Here is a 21333-nt window from a genome sequence, read left to right on the forward strand (position 1 = left end):
AGTGCCATTGAGAGGGAGGCCTTTGCTGTGGTTTGGTCCCTGAAGAAGCTGAGACCATACCTCTTTGGGACTCACTTCCTAGTTCAAACTGACCACAGACCTCTCAAATGGCTGATGCAAATGAAAGGTGAAAATCCTAAACTGTTGAGGTGGTCCATCTCCCTACAGGGAATGGACTTTATAGTGGAACACAGACCTGGGACTGCCCATGCCAATGCAGATGGCCTTTCCAGGTTCTTCCACTTAGAAAATGAAGACTCTCTTGGGAAAGGTTAGTCTCATCCTCTTTCGTTTGGGGGGGGGTTGTGTAAGGAAATGCCTCCTTGGCATGGTTGCCCCCTGACTTTTTGCCTTTGCTGATGCTATGTTTACAATTGAAAGTGTGCTGAGGCCTGCTAACCAGGCCCCAGCACCAGTGTTCTTTCCCTAACCTGTACTTTTGTATCCACAATTGGCAGACCCTGGCATCCAGATAAGTCCCTTGTAACTGGTACTTCTAGTACCAAGGGCCCTGATGCCAAGGAAGGTCTCTAAGGGATGCAGCATGTCTTATGCCACCCTGGAGACCTCTCACTCAGCACAGACACACTGCTTGCCAGCTTGTGTGTGCTAGTGAGGACAAAACGAGTAAGTCGACATGGCACTCCCCTCAGGGTGCCATGCCAGCCTCTCACTGCCTATGCAGTATAGGTAAGACACCCCTCTAGCAGGCCTTACAGCCCTAAGGCAGGGTGCACTATACCATAGGTGAGGGTACCAGTGCATGAGCATGGTACCCCTACAGTGTCTAAACAAAACCTTAGACATTGTAAGTGCAGGGTAGCCATAAGAGTATATGGTCTGGGAGTCTGTCAAACACGAACTCCACAGCACCATAATGGCTACACTGAAAACTGGGAAGTTTGGTATCAAACTTCTCAGCACAATAAATGCACACTGATGCCAGTGGACATTTTATTGTAAAATACACCACAGAGGGCACCTTAGAGGTGCCCCCTGAAACTTAACCGACTGTCTGTGTAGGCTGACTAGTTCCAGCAGCCTGCCACACCAGAGACATGTTGCTGGCCCCATGGGGAGAGTGCCTTTGTCACTCTGAGGCCAGTAACAAAGCCTGCACTGGGTGGAGATGCTAACACCTCCCCCAGGCAGGAGCTGTGACACCTGGCGGTGAGCCTCAAAGGCTCACCCCTTTGTCACAGCCCAGCAGGGCACTCCAGCTTAGTGGAGTTGCCCGCCCCCTCCGGCCACGGCCCCCACTTTTGGCGGCAAGGCTGGAGGGAACAAAGAAAGCAACAAGGAGGAGTCACTGGCCAGTCAGGACAGCCCCTAAGGTGTCCTGAGCTGAGGTGACTCTGACTTTTAGAAATCCTCCATCTTGCAGATGGAGGATTCCCCCAATAGGGTTAGGATTGTGACCCCCTCCCCTTGGGAGGAGGCACAAAGAGGGTGTACCCACCCTCAGGGCTAGTAGCCATTGGCTACTAACCCCCCAGACCTAAACACGCCCTTAAATTTAGTATTTAAGGGCTACCCTGAACCCTAGAAAATCAGATTCCTGCAACTACAAGAAGAAGGACTGCCTAGCTGAAAAACCCCTGCAGAGGAAGACCAGAAGACGACAACTGCCTTGGCTCCAGAAACTCACCGGCCTGTCTCCTGCCTTCCAAAGATCCTGCTCCAGCGACGCCTTCCGAAGGGACCAGCGACCTCGACATCCTCTGAGGACTGCCCCTGCTTCGAAAAGACAAGAAACTCCCGAGGACAGCGGACCTGCTCCAAGAAAAGCTGCAACTTTGTTTCCAGCAGCTTTAAAGAACCCTGCAAGCTCCCCGCAAAAGGCGTGAGACTTGCAACACTGCACCCGGCGACCCCGACTCGGTTGGTGGCGATCCAACACCTCAGGAGGGACCCCCGGACTACTCTAAGACTGTGAGTACAAAAACCTGTCCCCCCTGAGCCCCCACAGCGCCGCCTGCAGAGGGAATCCCGAGGCTTCCCCTGACCGCGACTCTTTGAATCCAAAGTCCCGACACCTGGGAGAGACCCTGCACCCGCAGCCCCCAGGACCTGAAGGACCGGACTTTCACTGGAGGAGTGACCCCCAGGAGTCCCTCTCCCTTGCCCAAGTGGAGGTTTCCCCGAGGAACCCCCCCCTTGCCTGCCTGCAGCGCTAAAGAGATCCCTAGATCTCCCATTGACTTCCATTACAAACCCGACGCTTGTTTCTACACTGCACCCGGCCGCCCCCGCGCTGCTGAGGGTGAAATTTCTGTGTGGGCTGGTGTCCCCCCCGGTGCCCTACAAAACCCCCCTGGTCTGCCCTCCGAAGACGCGGGTACTTACCTGCAAGCAGACCGGAACCGGGGCACCCCCTTCTCTCCATTCTAGCCTATGTGTTTTGGGCACCACTTTGAACTCTGCACCTGACCGGCCCTGAGCTGCTGGTGTGGTGACTTTGGGGTTGCTCTGAACCCCCAACGGTGGGCTACCTTGGACCAAGAACTGAACCCTGTAAGTGTCTTACTTACCTGGTAAAACTAACAAATACTTACCTCCCCTAGGAACTGTGAAAATTGCACTAAGTGTCCACTTTTAAAACAGCTATTTGTGAATAACTTGAAAAGTATACATGCAATTTTGATGATTTGAAGTTCCTAAAGTACTTACCTGCAATACCTTTCGAATGAGATATTACATGTAGAATTTGAACCTGTGGTTCTTAAAATAAACTAAGAAAAGATATTTTTCTATATAAAAACCTATTGGCTGGATTTGTCTCTGAGTGTGTGTACCTCATTTATTGTCTATGTGTATGTACAACAAATGCTTAACACTACTCCTTGGATAAGCCTACTGCTCGACCACACTACCGCAAAATAGAGCATTAGTATTATCTATTTTTACCACTATTTTACCTCTAAGGGGAACCCTTGGACTCTGTGCATGCTATTCCTTACTTTGAAATAGCACATACAGAGCCAACTTCCTACAAAGGTTTTCTAGGAAAATCTACTTTTGTAAAAAAGAAAAAAAAAAAAGAAAATTCCATTCTACTTCTGAACTTTATTTTTAACAATCTTTAGTATTCAGATTGGATGTGTTGGCTTCTACCTCCTCGTATAATAGTTTCAGAATTGGACATAAAACACTTCAATGTCCATGACCATTCCCCTAGAAGAACTGGTCAGACAATTGGCTATCAGGAAGAGGCAACTGCAGCTGTTAACCAAGCAGCATACACAAGCAGCTTAGCACAATAGAAAAACCTTACAAACTGCCTAGTGGGATCTAGCTGCCCTTAGTTCCAGCAACCAATAGGTGCAGGATACAGCCATAGTTAGATTAGCTGATGTAACTGCTAATGAATGGGTATACCTCAATATGCACAGTTCTGTCTTGCACAGACATCAGGCCTGGGATTAGTTTTGCACAAATTCTGAAAGGGTATTGAAGCTTGGACCCCAGAATGGTGGTGCCAAAACCTTGCTCCCCTTAAATCCAGGCTATTTCGAGCTGCTTACCAAGATGTCAATTCTTCTGACAATTCACCCTACAAGGAGATAAAGAAAGCTGTTCTGTAACGATTGGGATGTGACACAGAGTACCTTGAGTAAAAATTCAGAAAGGAAAGATGGACTGTAGGTGGGAACCCTCAAGCATTCGATTAGTAAATTAAAGCCTTTGCATATCAGTGGTTCAATGGAATAGGTTATTGAGACAAATGACTTAGAAAGATGTTTAGATGTGTTACCTCTCAACACTCAAGCTGGGATCAGACAGCACACACATTTCCCTGCTAAAGAAGCAAATGACCGAGTCTGAGTTTACCATTGCTAATAGAAATCACTGAGGGGGATCTCCCAAACACCTAGGATTAAAGAGGGAGGAAGGCCTAGCACAAACTGCAGATCTGGAGTTAAGAACACTACCTTGGGAACAAAGGTCCCCAGTGTTATGAATGTGGGGAGTAGGGGACTACTGCCTAGCACTATCCCACAAGAGCCTATAAAGGTGGAATATACTCATGGAACATTGCACTGCACAGGGACACCCATCAATCCATTTGGAAGGAGGTGGTGGCAAACTAACACACTCTTAGGGCTCTCCTGGATACAGCTTGTTACTTTACTGATAACAACAAAAAATGGGTTAGGCCATCACATATTGTTTCAGGACAACCAACCTGGATTACCTCTGTGCCTACAGATAGGCAGGCCATGACACTGTAGTAGTATCACTTGGTATCTATGGCCATGGGCATTTCGAGATCTGCCTGGGAACATCATATTGGAAACCGATCATCCTGGTTTCGTAACCAATATAAGATCACATCTACAAACAGACAATGCTTTAGCCCGGTTACATGAAGCACCCTAGATAAATAGGAATTGAAGAGGGTGCTGATAAAAAAATAAACTACAACAAGAAAACAGTTGGATAAACAGACTTATGTAAATCAAGCAGAGGCAGAGAGACCCATGTTTCCTTGTTAACCGATGCAAGTGGGAGCTCCACTGTAACATAAAAGCTGCTCAAAGGGAAGACTACACTCTTGCTGGAATATATGGAAATAAGCTATACCTAAACCACAGGAGAACCAGGTATGTCCCTATTTCTTTATCCAAAGCAGACCGTTGTATTGTATTTCAGGTCAAGAGGGGAGGATAACTACCTAAGTTCAGTGATTCCCAACCTTTTAACTTCTGTGGACCCCCACTTATTCACCCCCACCTAAACAATTTCTAGGATGTGAACCTCAACAAAATACACAACTACAGAAACAAGTATATGTCAAACAAATGCAAAAATCATGAAATATTTTCTTTAATTCAGAAACAAAAACTGAAATTATAATTTTAATGGGTAGGTTGGAGCTTTTCAGAATTTGGGTTTATCTCTAAAAGACAAAGCCGTATGCTATGCTCCAACCTATCGCTTTGTATTTTTTTACCATTAATGCATCCTTTATTTTTGTCAGAGCTTTCTAGTGCTTCAATTGAGGCCACTAATCTATCGAGGAAGACTGGCACCCCAAACTCCGAAGGTGTGCAGCGACCACTGCCATCCCTTTTGTGAACAAATGAGGGACATTGGTGAAGCCAACATGGAGCACTTCAAACTGTAAATTCTCCTGGCCCACTGTGAACTGCAGGTAGTTCCTGTGGTCCTCTAGAACAGGTTTCTGGAAAAAAGCACCCTGCAGGTCCAGCACCACAATCTAGTCTCTGGGGTCTAGCGCACAAAAGACGTGCACTTGTGTGAGAATTTTGAACTTGTCCATCCACAGGAAGGCATTGAGAGTGTGAAGATTTAAAATAGGACAAAGCCATCCGTCCTTCTTCGGCACAAGGAAGTAGCAGGAGTAACACCAAGTGCTTACTTCCGAGGACAGTCCCCTCTTGATGGCCCCTGTGGTCACAATGGCCTGCTCTTCCTGCTACAAGATGGACACGTAGTCCTCCATCAGCTGTTCTGATGGTGGGAGGGTGAAAAAAGAAACAGGGGGGCATAGTTCCAATTGACAATTTGGAGGACCCACTTGTCTGATGTAATGGCTTGCAACATATGGAGGACATGCTGGATCCAGTCCTGAACAAGGTGGCTGTGTGCCACGAAGGACACAGTAAAGAGGATTTGTGGCTGCAGCATTGTGGGGGCAGAGGACTGAACTTCCCTTTCGCCCTGATGCCCTGGGATTTGCAAGTGGAGTGAGGGGTAGGGGACTTAGCTGCCCTTTGGCCGTGATGCCCTGAGTTTTGCCTTTGCAAGCAACAGCCTTGGCCATGAAAGGAGTGGGTGAGTTGGGTAAGTTGAGGGATCTGACATTGGTTGCATTGGAAACCCTTAATGTAGCAAAACTGCAGATGGAGCTGTCTGGATGGGGCAGAGAGGCCCAAGGAACATACTGTGGCCCTGCTGGCTTTAAAATCTTCCATCTACTTTCTCACCAAAAAGGCAAGAGCCATCAAATGGCATGTCCATTAAGGATGCTTGGACATCCACAGAGAAGCTGTACACTTTATCAAGACATGGCACTAAAGTGCCACACTTGTACCCACTGTCAAATATAAGCAGTTGATTTTGTCCAAGCAACCGTAGATCACAAATTTAGCTGCACTGTAGACATCCTGTGTAGCTTAGGTCAGGAACATCACTGAATGTCATCTGGAACGTCTGGTAAAACTTGATCCACCAGGTCCCATAGATCACTGGCAGCCTAGAAGACAGCTGGAATTCAGTGATTACAGAGCAAGGCTTGTGGAGGCAAAGATGAGCTTGCCAAATTTCTCTACTCACTCATGCTGAGGTGTGATGGTAGGGAGGCCTTTGGGATTTGCCTTAGTGGTGGACACCTGCACGACTTTCAGGGGCACTTGGCGCTGGTGGATGGTGTTGAGCGACCTGTCTATTAAGTGGTGGTCTTGAACATGGTTTTGCCTAAGTCCCATGAGATTATCAGAGAATTGCACCGAAAATGTTAATAGAGGTTCTGTAGGTGCTTGACCAGGCTGGAGTAATGCTCTAAAAGTTTCAGGATCCAGTCTGATGCCTGGGAAATACTCACAAGGTGAATAATCTGCAGTTAGAAGTATCCATCAGAAAAGAGAGACAGACCATGCAAAGAAGAGTGGTGAAACAGAAAACTAAAGTAAAAATGGAACACAGTTCATCCATAGAGAGATGCGCTGCATGACCTGACGCCATGCTCCAAAGTATGGGCCCTGGCCACTTTCAAGTATAGCAGACAGTTATCACAAAGTTGTACAATCTGTGACACTGATCTGTTGATTGACCCTGCACTATTAGGGCAATTACAGAAGGCACGGACAAGTGGCATGGGAAGAGGTCACTCTTCAATTCCAAGTGAAACAGTAGCACTGAAACAAGAAACATGCATAATAGATGGCTAGACTGGGGTCTAAATAAGGATAATCCTTGAGAACCAAAACCAGCCTGTGTTTTGATTTTTAAAGGGAATTCTAACTGTTGAATCAAAGGGAACTCATGAGGGATGCCAGAAGCTAAAAATCAGAAACCGAATAAGAGAATCACAAGAAGAGAACGCATAGAGGGAATTACAATTTGAACTGCCTGATGGTGGAGCTTTTCTAGGTACAGTGGCTACAGTTAAATATCCAACTAAATATCCAACTTCTTCTGAACATATTTTGTTAATAAATGACCGTTAGAACTCAGACTGGCTGTGTCCTAGCTTCTACTGGTAAAAAGGCTTACAGAAAACAGGGAATTAACAGAGGCTAGCAACCACTTTGACAAGGGTAGGATTAACCTTTTTGAGTAAATAAACAGGGAATCTGGACTAACCAAGGAGAAAAAGATTCTTGATATGTGCAAGTTAGATCCAGGGTCCAGTTGCTGGAGAATGTGGACTCGGTGATGTTAATTTATAAGTTGTTCCTGGATGCACACAATGTAATTTAATGGGAAGGAATAATTTCTTACCTGTAACTCCAATTCTCTCATAGGGGAATCTCCATTGAAGTCATAAGCCTTTGACTAGTTCTGTCCACGTGCGGGTATCCCAGACCACTTCTTTATATAGTCTCTTCTTAAGTGTAGATGTTTACCTTGCTTCAGAATGTCCTGTAGACACGTAAGAAAGAACATAATCTGCAGCCTAGGCAAACTGGCTACAGAGGTGTAATTCTTCATATTGTATTTAGAAAAGGGTTAACAACACCCAAATAAATGTATAATTTAAGGTAAATGTTTACACCAGATCTCAAATCTCCTTCACAAACTCTTTTGTGAAAAATTAAGAGATGAAGAATAGAAAGGCTGTGTAGCCCTATAGGCTGCTATTATGTGAGTGAGAAACAGTGACTGTGCCTTTAAGGCTACTGAGACCACCAGTATCCCACCATGCTCAGCAGGTGGCGGTTACCTCAGTTCTTTATGACAATAAGCCCCAGTGATAGGTAACTCCAATACTATTCTCTGTTCTGTCCACAGGGGAGGAGGAAGGGCTGCTTACGACTTCAATGGAGATTCCCCTACAAGATAAATGGAGTTATACGTAAGAAACTATTCCTTCTCTCATAGGGGATCTCCATTGATAGTCAAACATTTGAATAGAATAGCAAGCCCATCCACACTAAACACAGTGGAAAGAACGGAGGAGAGAAGATCAGACTAGGCAAATAAATTCCTTAGAAAGTCTTGTCCTACTTAAGCATCTGCCCTAGCATTGAAGTCCAAACAGTAGTGTTTGGTGAATGTGTGAACAGATCTCCATGTAGCTCCCTTACAAATTTAAGCAATAGGGACATTACTCATCAAAGCGGTTGTAGCTGCTTTGTCTCGTCCTTAAATTTCACCAACAAATACATGTTGGCCTTTTAGTAACAGAGACGTATGCAAGATAATATCCAACGTGAGATGGATTGTTTGGAAGTGGCCAAACCTGCCCATGATTGACACAAGGTTGCTCCTATCTGTGCAGGTTGGGCGTCTTGTCTAGGTAAAACCATTGGGCACCTTCCTTACATCCAGGGAGTGAAGGGTTCTCTCAGCTGGAGTAGAATAATTCTGAAAAAATGTGGGTAAAGAAATTGTTTGATTGACATGAAAATCCAAAATAACTTTGGGAAGAAATTTCAGATGTGTTCTGATAACTACATTATTAGAGTGGAAAACTGTATAAGGTTCATTAGCACACAACACTTGGATTTTGCTAACTCTACGAGCTGATGTAATAGCTACTAAGAAAGCTGCTTTCCAAGATAGATGTTGTAGAGATGCCTTATCAACAGGCTCAAAAGGATCTTGCATTAAAAGTGAAAGGACTATGTTAAATTGCCAGGGAGGTGAAGGGCGTCTGATGGGAGGGGAAAACCTTCAACCTCTCAAGGAAATCTTTAATTACTGGGATCGTGAAAAAAGAGGTTTGTGAAGGACATTTGCAGTAGGCAGTAAGAGCCACCAAATGCTCTTTTATGGATGAGAATCTGAAGCCCGATTTTACCAGAGGGGATAGGGAAGGATGCCTTCCTCTTAGCAAGATGTAGAGTCTATGTCCGATCTGTGCAGGTCGCGCGTCTTGTCTAGGTAAAACCTCAAGACCTTCCTTACATCCAGGGAGTGAAGGGTTCTCTCTGTTGGAGTACAATAATTCTGAACAAATGTGGGTAAAGAAATTGTTTGATTGACATGAAAATCCAAAATCACTTTGGGAAGAAATTTCGGATGGGTTCTGAGAACTACCTTATTAGAGTGGAAAACTGTATAAGGTTCGTTAGCACACAACACTTGGATTTTGCTAACTCTATGAGCTGATGTAATAGCTAGTAGGAAAGCTGCTTTCCAAGATAGATGTTGTAGAGATGCCTTATGAACAGGCTCAAAAGGATCTTGCATTAAAAGTGAAAGGACTATGTTAAATTTCCAGGGAGGTGAAGGGCGTCTGATGGGAGGGAAAACCTTTAACCTCTCAAGGAAATCTTTATTTACTGGGATCTTGAAAAAGAGCTTTGAGAAGGACATTTGCAGTAGGCAGTAAGAGCCAACAAAAGCGCTTTTATGGATGAGAATCGTAAGCCTGATTTTGCAAGAGGAGATAGGGAAGGATGCCTTCCTCTTGGCAAGATGTACGGTCAATGTTCTTGGAAGAACACCAAATGCAGAATCTCTTCCACTTGAAGGCATAAGCTGTACGGGTTGACAGCCGTTTACCTTCTTTAGGAATGTTCACAGAGTCTTGTGGCAAATGTAAGTGTCCAATACTGCACTAGCTCAGGAGCCAAGCTGCCAAAATCAAAGAGGAGAGATTGGGATGGACCATCTGTCCTCTGAACTTTGTTAGTATGTCTGAACGGAATGGCAGCTTGAGATGTGGATGCTGTGACCGGTGAAGGAAGTCAGAGAACCACCATTGACCTGGTCCCTGCAGGGTCATCGGGATGAGTCTGGCTCTTGAATAGGACAGTCTGAGGAGGACTGCTGGGATCACAAGGACTGGAGGAAAGGAGTAGGGAAATTTGCCTGACCAGTCGATCCATTGGCCATTCCCCAGGATCCTTGGTTGGAAGTACCTTGAGGCAAAGTATTGGCATTTTTTGTTTTTCGCGGTGTCGAACAAGTTGAAGAGTGGTGAGCCCTTTAGCCTGAAGATGTTTTTGACGACATCGTCGTGAAGAACCCACAAGTGGTTTTCTTTCAAGGCCCTGCTAAGATCTTATTTCTGCACATTTTGCACACCTGGGAAGTGTGTTGCCGTGATCTGCAGGTTTCTATCTATGAGCCATTTCCAAAGTGTTTGGGCTTCGTGGGACAAGGGTCTGGACCTCAATCCCTCCCTGCTTGATGAGGTAGTACATGGTGGTTGTATTGTCCATCTGAACAAACAGGGATGGGGTCTTGAATTACAGGTAAAATGCTTTGAGCACCAGGTGGATTGTGCTGAGCTCTAGGAGGTTGATATGATACGTCATTTCCCTCAGAGACCATTTACCTTGTATCTGGAGATTGTCCATGTGAGCTCCCCATCCCAGTAGCGATGCATCCATTACTCTGGTTTGGGAAGGGCGTCTGCTAGTGGAAAGGTACCCTTTGAAGAAGGTTGGTTGAAGAGCAGCACCAGGCCAGAGACTGCTTCACATGTGGGGGGGGAGAGTAATCTTGTCCTCCCAGCTTCCTGTCGCTTGATCCCACTGATCGAGACATTCCTGAAGGGGATGCATGTAAAGGCGTGCATTCAGAGTGAGGAAGATACAAGAGGCCATAGAGCCAAGAAGAGAGGATACCGACCTTACCGTAAGAGGTTTTCTTGAGAGTGTGACACTTCCGAAAGATCAATGAAAGTCTCTCCTCTGAAGGAGACACTCTTGCCTTTATGGTGTAGAGAGTGGCTCCTAAGTATTGCAGAGTCTGCACTGGTTTGGAGATCAACTTGCTGTGGTTGATATGTAGACCCAAGTGCTGAAGTACTTCACAAGTCCAGTTCTATTGACGCTGGGCTTCTTGTGAGGTTGAAGCTTTGATCAGCCAATCGTCTAGATAGGGCCAGACGAAAATTTGGTGCCTTCAGAGATGTGCAGCCACTACTGCCATGCATTTGGAGAAGGTTCTGGGAGTTGATTTGGGGCCAAACTGAGAGACTTGGTATTCATAGTGGTCCTGACCCACTATAACCTCAAGAACTTGCTGTGTTTCTTTGCGATGAGTCTGTGAAAATATGTGTTGTGGAGGACTATAGAACATAGCCAATCTCCCAGGCGTAGTTGAGGGTAGATCTGATGTAATTCCATCATCCAAAATTTCTCCCTCCGAATCCATTTGTTGGCTAAGTCGAGAATACGTCTGAACTCGCTTGTGGTTTTTTTATTCACCAGAAAGTATCTGGAGTAGATACCTGTGCCCAGTTGTTTGTGGGGAACGACCTCCACTGCATTCTTTTGAAGCAAGACGCTGGCTTCTTTCTGAAGCAAAGGTAAATGATGGTTGAATGGTTTTGGTAGTATGGTGGGGGGAGAACTGGTGAATCTGAGACAATACCCATTTTGAACTTCAGCACCCAGGAATCTTTTGTGATTTTTCTGCTAGACAATGTGAGATGCTTCTCTGCTACCGGAGTGGGTAACGGAAGCAGGTGAAGGGAAGGTTTATTGTTTGGCACCTGTGTTGTTCCCCCCCACCCCCCTTGGGTGGATTGCTGCGAAGGACGTTCTCTAGATTGCCTTCGCTGTTGTTGCTGTTAATAAGGGTGCTGCCTCTGGCGACCCTGGTACCAATGAGGGCTTTGAACCCTCGGAGGGTAAAAACGGCATTGATATGACTTGAATGGACGTCTTTGTTCTTTCTGTTTTTTAAGGCTGAGGGCTTTTAGTGTTTCCATTTCCACCTTAATGCAAGCATGTTGTCTGTGTTGCTGCCAAAGAGGGTAGATCCTGAAAATGGAAGGTTTGAAATCTGTTGTTGTGATTCGGTTTTCAGTAAAGTGAGTCTTAGCCAAGAGTGACGTCTGAAGGTAATGCCATAACAGTATTTATGACCGCTAGCAATGATGAATCTGCTGCAGCACTGATTATTTGGTTTGATACCATGAGCCCTTCATTTACAATTTCCACGGAAGGCCTTTCTCCTATCTCTGTGGAGGTCATCTGCAAATTGTTGGATAGAGACCCATAGCGCTCTATCGTACCTACCAAGGAGGGCGGTGGCACTAGCGGCCTTTATGGTTGTTACAGCTGTATTACAAACCTTGCGCCCCAATGAATCCAACCTTCTGCTCTCCTTATCAGGAGGTAAGGAAGAAGAAGGAGTAGTGGTGTGGTATTTCTTTGCAGCTAGAATGACTACCGAGTCAGGAGGTAGATGCACTCTTAGGAACAAAGGATCTTCTTACGGAGGCCTGTATTTCTTTTGTAGCCTTGAGGGAGCCGGTTTGGTGGTTGCTGGAGTAAAGAAAAGCTCCATTGCGGGCTCCAATAATCCTGGCACTAATGGAATTGGTTGGGACGTTGATCTTTGGTGAAGTGTCTCAAAGATGACAGATGTTGTAGGTGTAGGAACCGACATCTGTTGGTTTAATTTCGCTGCTCCTCTTATCAACACCTCCTGGAAGGTAGATATGTTGTTCACTGGTGAGACGCGAGGAGGTGGTAAATCAGGGTCGGTGAGTAGTGTCTAATTGATGATGAGGATGTTCTTTGTCCGGAACGATGTCTAGATGTTGTCCTTGTCTGCAAACGATGGCTACGGTGTCGGGTACGCCTGGAAGATAAGGACTGCCTGGAATGATGTCTGTAGTGGAGTGATCTATGGCACGATCTAGGCTGCGCCAGAGCCGACAGGGAAAGTTGGCGTTTTCTATGTAGGACTTTCAGTGTGGACTTTCCACATCTGTAAGAGCCCTGGTAGAGTACTAACCCTCTCCTCGCTCTGAGGTCTCACCCTGAGACTGTACTTGTGGTCTGCGCTGCTTTCCTTGCCATTGAGGTGAATCTTCTCCCTCTCTCTCAGGGTATGGCGCGAAAACTTCTTGTGGTGAGGACACTGCTCTGGATGATGACTCAAGGAAAGGCAAAGAATACAGACGCTGTGGGGGTCTGTTTTCACCTTTTTTCTCCCAAAGGAAGGACACCTGTCAAACAGGGAAGGCATGATAAATGTAAAAATGGCTCAAAATCCTGTCAGAAAAAAGTTTTACAAGGTAAGAGACTGAAGAAAGACGTTGAGTGAACCAGTTTTAATGAAAATACACAGGTGAATTTTGAAGAAAAAAAAGCCTAAAAGGCCGGGTTAAGTGCTCCAGGATCCTGTCACCAGGTACCGGAAAAAAAAAGAACTGAGGCCACTGCCACCTGCTGAGAATGATGGGATACTGGTGGTCTCTGCAGCCTTAAAAAGCACAGTCACTGTTTTTCACTCACATAATAGCAGTCTATGACGCTACACTGCCTTTCTATTCTTCATCTCTTACTTTCTCAGAAGCGGGTTTGTGAAGGAGATTTGAGATCTGGTGTAAACATTTACCTCAAATTATAAATTTATAGTGGTTTTGTTAATCCTTTTCTCAGTACAGTCTGAAGAATTACACCACTGTAGCTTGTTTACCTAGGCAGCATATTATGTTCTTTCTTAAGTGTCTCTACAGGCCTCCCCGAAGCAAGGCAAACATCTACACTTAAGAAGAGACTATATAAAGAAGTGCTCCGGGATACCTGCATGCGGGCGGAACTATTCAAATGCTTATAACTATCAATGGAGGTCCCTTACGAGAGAATTTCAGGTTGGTCGTAAAAGAGGGCGCAGAGATAAACCGAAAATTCCTGTTTTGCCGTCATCTTACTTCGGACAAATTACACCCTGTTGCTCACAACAGATGGAACCCCTGCTGAAGAGGGTAAGGATCCAAAGGCATGATATTTTATTTGGCTTTGCCAACACCTGCATACATTTTGAGCCAAAGTGTTTGGCGAACTAGAGAAAGCGACAACGATCAGATTTCCATGCAACCCAGGAGCTGTTGTTTTAGGCTGCCTGCAACAACGCCCATGTCCACCTACACAATTAACATAATCTCACAAAGTATCTTAGAAAGCGAAGAAGGGCATTCTAAGGCACTGGGCTAAAGGTGTGGCTCCATTGTTGGATGGTTAGCTTAACAGAACCTGCTACTAATATGGAAGGGTTTAAACTGCTGCCAATATAGATGGGAAACAACAAATTTAGAAAGCTGTGGACATCAATATTACCGTATTTGGAAATCCACAGACTTGGTCAATAGCAGGAGAGCTAAACGATAGATTCCACATATCAATTTACTATCATCTTGCCAACATGTACAATGATGATATGCCTAAATCTGCATCAGTCTGGCTGGTTGGGAAAAAGGCTGATTACATGTTAAAGAAAAATGGGAGGGAGTATCAGGTATTGCTATGAGGGGGAAGGTGGAAATAGAACAGTGACACAAACATCAAAAACACCGCCTCCCTTAGAACATACTGTCCTAACAGAAGCCTTCACAATTATTTAATCTATTTCATATACTAATTTAATTTTTACATGGAGTCAAAATATTTATCAGAATTTCTTCTTTATTTTCAAATATTTCTTCTGTACAGAACATATTAATACAAGTGATATTTCTTTGTCATCCTTTTACAAAAAAAAAAAAAAACATTCTGTAATGACAGACCTGATCCTTAATGTACAGAACAAATATATGAAAATAAAGATGACATTTTGACAAATATTTTTGGAGTCAGTGTTTTGATGCTTGTGTTTCTATTCCCCTGTCCCGCTCCCTTTATCAATTTCAGGGGCACTCTATGCTGGTAGAAAATAAAACAGTGGGCGGAATGGGGGTTAAAGAGGCTACAATGGGTAGTGTTAATTGGGTCACAGCCTTGACTGATTGAGACTCAAAAGTTGATATTGGACAGCAGGGTGTAAATAACATGGCACTACATATTACCGATTTCGGCCACTAACAGCAAAGCTAACCTGATGGAAGGGGTCATCTCGGTATTCCTTTTTTACACATGGATTGATATGGGTGGTTTCTACATCCGTCTCACTGGTGCAGGAGGAGCGGCACTCTGCACAGTGCAGGAGGTCTTCCCATAAGATGTCCTCAGTTTCTGATTCTGGCCTCGCACTCTCTGAATCCTGTCTTGAACTTGAACAGCGAGAACTGCAACTGGTCCCAGATTTTGGTGCATCCTGAAATCCACACAGGCAGGTATGATAACATATTTGGTACTCAGAATACAAAGCCCTACTAACCTCTCCAAAAAGGTAATAAGACGTACATTACAAACAATGGTAGTATTCATTCATGCATGCATTCCATAAATTCACCCTAACTAGTGAATGCAAAAAATATTAGCATCAATATATGTCCAATCAAGCACAGATAGAGGCAACAGATTAGGCCATATTTTCATGAGGTGAAGATATGTTGTTCTGATGTACAGATTCTATATCAGACTAGAGGCCAGGATTATTCATCTTACTTTGGTCATTTTTAATATCTGGAGTCATGTAAATCAACAACACAATAACTCAGTGGACCACATCATCGATGACACCAACAGAAAACATTGAGTAAACATCCAAGCTGAGACAAGGCCCTCATAGACTAGAATCCTCAAGACAATATTACCTGTTTCTCCGCTGCTCAGCAGCGAGTTAAATGATTTTTTTATTGTGTATTGTGGACATTTGATTGTGATTTGGCTTGAAAGACTCTGTATTTAATTTGATATTTTTTTGTGAGGACTGCTGTGATATTGCTGATAACTGTGTTTATTCAGCTGTTTTAATTATTCCACTTCTCTCTGGAGGCAGGCCCTGCTCAGGGACAGCTCAATTGCTCTTGTGAGCGGTGTGGTGTATGTTTTGCAGCAGGAGGAGACCCGCCTGACTACAGGAGGTGCTTCGGCAGGATGCAGAGGTGTGGCCTAACTTACTCAACACAACAGGACTGCAGGAAATGAGAGAGTACAATAGCTCTAAAGCCCACCGGGGATGCTGTATGTGGCATATGATGCAGTTCTTTCCTCTTTTGTTCTAGTGCCACAGTGGACCTCATGACTAAAATAGAGTGCAACTGGTATCAGCGCTGGTTCCCTGCAGTACACACCAGAGTACACTGAGAGTCTTGAATTCCACTTGAAATACCATTGTACACCCACATGAAGCCAAAGTATATTTTTGATAGGGAGTAAGCCTCTATCTGGCATCATGTAGATATTGACCCAGAAAAAAATAGGGCCTTTGTGCCTAGGCCTTTTGGGAAATTTCATATCTGATTTAGCAGGCCTTGTTCATAATAGTAATAGTAATACTGAGAATTCAGGCCTGATATCCCTGGCAGGGTGTAGGCAACATGATCTCCTCGAGGAGATATAGGAGCAACAATATTTTTTACTCATCATGGAGGGCCTACTGGAGCCTTACATTCACCTCTACAAAGAGCAGTCTCCTCAGCCTTTGACCCCCGAGAAGACAGATGCTGCTTCTGGCAGCAGAGCAAAGCATGAACCCCCACTCAGGGACGATTTAGGACGCATCAGACCAACAGAACTCCAAGAGGCTCAAACTCTGTCTTGCAAGAGAAAAAGGAAAAGTGACACAGTATGTCTCACAGATTCCTCTGATTGCCCAAGAGAGGCATTTTTGCAGAAGCACACCTCGGAGCATAATTCTCAGGGAAGATGAGCCGGGGACGAAGAAGGAGGTGAATCAGATGATCAAGCAGATGACTTGCGAAAGCAGCCTGGCCTGAGTCGATCCTGGCACCCAGATGAAGGCCCAGACTACAGAAAAAGACCCCAGAGAGTCCCTCTGACAAAAGGGGCCAGCCACCTTGGAGCACTAGGTCATATCTCAGACCATAATACTCACAGTGAATGCCACCAGAAGAGGTGGCACAATGTGTCACCAGTAGGCTGAGGAAACTGCTAGCCAAGGGTCGACTATAGGCAGAGTATCTAGATTCTCCCTGGACAGCAAAGTCACACTAACTCTCTTGATGGGTGGGATAGTCGTCGCATTCCTGTCTATGTTCATGGAGGATCCCCAAGAAAGGGATAAATGGAGCCTGGAGAGCTTGTCAGGACACACTGCCCCATGAGACTCCCAACAGGACTGAAAAGGCCAAAGAAACTGGAAATCTGATCTCCCCAGGAATAATATCTGGCTTGGTGTAAAAGGGCAATATGCTTTTTAGGAAATGTTAACTGCACTCTTTCTACTGAATTGGCAATGCTCACTTGTTATAAGTATGCTTAAGGAGGTCTCTTTGGAGACTCCTTCATAAAATAATTAGGGACATTTGCCATTACAACTTTCCATCTCTGGACAAAGTCCAGCAATCAATGAGAAAAGTGTTTGTACGTATGTTTTTTTGGTGAGGTGGTTGAGTCCGAGGGCATTCAACTGACCGGTTCTTCTTTCCAGCCTCCGAAAAACACCAAGAGCTCAAACGCGGCCTCTAGCTGCAGCACAAGAAAACGTTTGGCAGATTCTTACCCACATGAAGCGCTGGATGGGTTTGAGGGGGAAGAGGATGATTCCAGTATGCTTCCAATGCACCAGGAGGATCCACAGTTAAAGATTACCTATTTATAAGTTACTGAGCCCTTTTCTTCACAGTTGGAAGAAGATAACAGGGGATAACTGGGTCCTGTACATTTAAAGGGGTTCAAATAGAGGCCTACAGAATGCTCTTTCAACAAAATACCCTGACTCTTTTTGCTCTGTGGCAAAGAAAGTTCACTCATTGACTGGGATGTAGAAGCTTTCAGCGTGTAACGCAGGGCGCTACAGCCTGAGGCGCATGGGTGCCCCCAGCCCTCCAGGAGCACCAAACCCTTCAAAGTGAGACCCAGATTCAGCTCAAGGCTGATGATTATGTATGAGAGACTTGGGACACTCATCACATATCAATTTTCTACTTCAGTGGGAAGCCAGACCCAATGATTTACATTTCACCACCATGTACTTTCCTACATGTCAGTCAGCCCATGCCCATGCCCATGCCCATGCCCATCCCCATCTGTTTCCCTAGGTCCTTGATGGGGCCATGACTGTACAGTATATGTGGCTGTTTTTGTCCTTAGGTTTGACAACCCATAACACCAACAGTCCTTTCTACTTGTAAATGCCTACGTGGGCAAGTCTGCTGGCGTGAGTTTCCCAATGGCCTAATGGGCTCACCAGGACTCCTCCTGATATGAGGTGTCACTGGAGTCCCCTTTGCTGACAAGTGTTTTTCTACCCCCGCACCCTCCCACTTGAACTATCACTGTCCACTCTCCTCACTTTCAGGGAGCTCGCACATTAGCTTTATCTGCTTTGGTAATAGGCATTCAGGTAATGTGCTATGGCTTCTTCACATCAGGCTGGAAGCACTTAGCCAATGCCCATACCTCTACACTTGGGTTGTTGTCTGCATGGTCACCTGCACTGCTGCTCTGCCAGCCTCTGTTATTCAGCAGATCCCTACCTTACAACCTACCAACCTGTCTTGTGAGCCCCAAGACATACTGGAGTGTCTCAAAGACGGCCTGCCTGCTCTTTCACCGTTTATCAAATTATGCAGCTCTTCCCTTGGCTCAGATGTGCCAGGTCAGTTTGCTCACAGGCCTTAGCCTGTCAGCTCCTCTTTCCATCTATCTCCTTAAGCAAAGTGTCAATGAGTGCCCCCCACATTGGGTCGGGCATCACCATGTCTTTTTCCTGGAAAACGATAGAGTCAAATCAGCAGTCTGATACGGTCAAACAAAAAACACCCCCAACATAATCTCTATCCACATTTTGCAGCACTTGTCTGGCCAGTAGACGAGTCTCTTGAAGATACAACTAGCCCTCGATGTTGCTAGGCCATGCACCATACTTCTACTGACCTCAAATTATTTATTTTCAACTACTGTGTTATTCACACATCTTCGAAAATATTGCTAAATGCATTTGATCTTTTAAAAAAAACTGACACAGATGTCTTGAGTCCAAGAATTCTAACAAACTTTTCAAAAATAAAGATAATAACAAATAGGAGAAACCTATATATATTAATCACACATTGCACACATGAAAGTAAAACCTTCAATACAAGGACATCTGATTTCAAAATGTTTACCATAAACGCTTTTGAAAGTAAAGATACTAAAAAACAGAAGAAATTAGAATTTAATAATTGTACATTAAATGCATGCATATAAAATGAAATTAGCTCACCTCAGTAGTGTAATGCTTCTTATAAGGGTGTAATTTCCTGTTCCGAAGCACACTTTCACTACAAGCACGATCTACACTCCGGCGGTGTGTATATCCAGTTTCAGGGTCCTCTTCACTCGAGACTTCATCTGAGACATTGGTGACTATTCTTTGTGCATCCTAAAAATAAAACCGAAAAGCTACTGTCATGCATCTTTGTAATAGTCCTGCTCTACAATGAGCGCTGCATACTCGTCTTAACAATTTTTTTTTTTTTATTGGTCTGCTTGCCTTGGTTTATAAACTAAATAAACAGTTTTCCATCTGGACGTATTATACAAATATTTTGAAAAAGTCATGAAAAAAAACAAATAAGTGAATGCCAGCGCACTGCCTCTGTATATTTGTATTGTCTACAAAACGTCTCTTTGCGTAGTCTGAAAAGCCCTCACAACTCTTATTACTGTGAAGATAATCGACGGGACTTGTGACTTCAAGCATCAGGACAGCTGTGTCATTCACTATGCTGCTAGACCTGAGGGAAACCTAAAGACAAGTGGTTACACTCATATCCGACTGACTGAGTATAGCATCTTTATGAGGTTTAATAAATGAATACCTCAAAGTTGTGAATTAAAAATGCATGAGCGAATGAGTGAATTACGTGGCTTTTGTAATAATAATAAATGTGCCCCTTTGTTACGATACATACGACTCCTGGGCACAGGGCATTGTCTTCAGGCATGCCCTTTCCCCAGTGTCCTTGGTGGGAGTACTCAGCGTAACATGGCTTGCGGGTATTGTGACCAGCGGAACAAATACCTGATTACAAACCCTGATTTATATGGGGGAGTCCGGAAACCCTTGGGGGAATTCGAAAACATATGTGGGAATTTAAGCTTTGAATTTACTAACTTTTTTGCTTGTTGGTGTTCAGAGTTTTTGCTTCTCTCAAATATGTTTCGACATCTAGATTACCTAGTCCGATTTTCAAGCAGAAAACTGAGGAGTGAAAGGACTCTAGCTTGCTGATTTTGGAGATAAGGGAGACACCTGGAGCAGTTCTTTGATTCAAACGAAGCAAAGCCAGACCAAGGCTCTTAAAATGCATCAGGCTGTTGGTTACAAGACAGCATCAAAATGACAAAGAGCTATCTGATAATCCTGGTTCTTGTACGTTCTGAACAGGCCCTACGGATATTTGTGTGGCCTGTCATTCATCCCAAACCACATCCATCAAAAGTGTCACAAGCTGCACATATTTCTTAAGGCCTCTGGATGTAGTTATTTAACAGAGTTGATTCAGGCCTCATTTGTTTGGTAACTCGTGTATGATAAATTTACACAAATTAAGGAATTTCAGTAAAAAAAAAAAAATCTCTGTCTCCAAGATCTTTAATCACTTTCACCAACTGATCAGTCTCCCCAGAGCAGCCTAGAATAGGAAGACAGGGAAACCAGAGACCAGTTCAGATTATTTAATTCAAGTTACATGTTGGTAAAACCAAATAGCATGGAAAAGGATTAGTGAGAAGAAAATAGCAGGAGGGGAAATGATTTAAAAAGTAAACACAACATGGTAAAGTTTGGGATTAGAGGGAGAGGCCAGGTTAGTGTGGGAGTTAAGCACAGGTATTCGTTGAGGGTTCAATTATTGTTAAGGCACAGTGATTAATGTGTCAATTAGTATACAGGTCCAATTGTCTTTGTGTTAAGAGCACCAAGCCAACTGAGGGAACTGCGCAATACCAAAGGTGCCTAACCTTCATTTCACCTTATCCGGTTTCTCACTATTCTCACTTTCTCTCTCCTGATTTGGGTCAAAGTCTGGTGATAAAAAGTAAGTTATGGTCCCCAAACATGAGTGTTGGGTCTCCCACCTACAACTACCAGCACAAAGTAAGCAATCACTGAGGATATGAAAGTACATTTTAACCAGACACAGGTTTTACCCGAATGAATCAACCCTTACAGTTTAAAAATATTTTTGATTCAGGAAAAAGCTAAAAATGGCCCTTTTTAATGCTACCTCTGTAATTAATCCAATGCATTCTTCTCCAACTCCCTTTTAAAAGTCTTCACCCTTACTACACGATACACTAACTCTACCTTCCTACTACAAATGAGGAGTTTACTAATTCT

General features: G+C 44.4%; 1 protein-coding gene across 3 annotated transcripts in view; it reads right to left on the minus strand.

Annotated features, from left to right (window-relative positions):
- PHTF2 (putative homeodomain transcription factor 2) overlaps window positions 1–21333 on the minus strand; it is a 489158-nt gene that overhangs the window by 126135 nt on the left and 341690 nt on the right. For all 3 annotated transcript variants that reach the window (XM_069229666.1, XM_069229667.1, XM_069229669.1), the window contains 2 exons: window positions 19213–19371; window positions 14974–15192 (listed from right to left, as the gene is read on the minus strand). In XM_069229666.1, coding sequence (XP_069085767.1) covers window positions 14974–15192; window positions 19213–19371 — 378 coding nt within the window. The remainder of the gene's footprint in view (window positions 1–14973; window positions 15193–19212; window positions 19372–21333) is intronic.

Source organism: Pleurodeles waltl, chromosome 4_1 (assembly GCF_031143425.1).
Source record: "Pleurodeles waltl isolate 20211129_DDA chromosome 4_1, aPleWal1.hap1.20221129, whole genome shotgun sequence".
Classification (NCBI taxonomy): Eukaryota; Metazoa; Chordata; class Amphibia; order Caudata; family Salamandridae; genus Pleurodeles; species Pleurodeles waltl.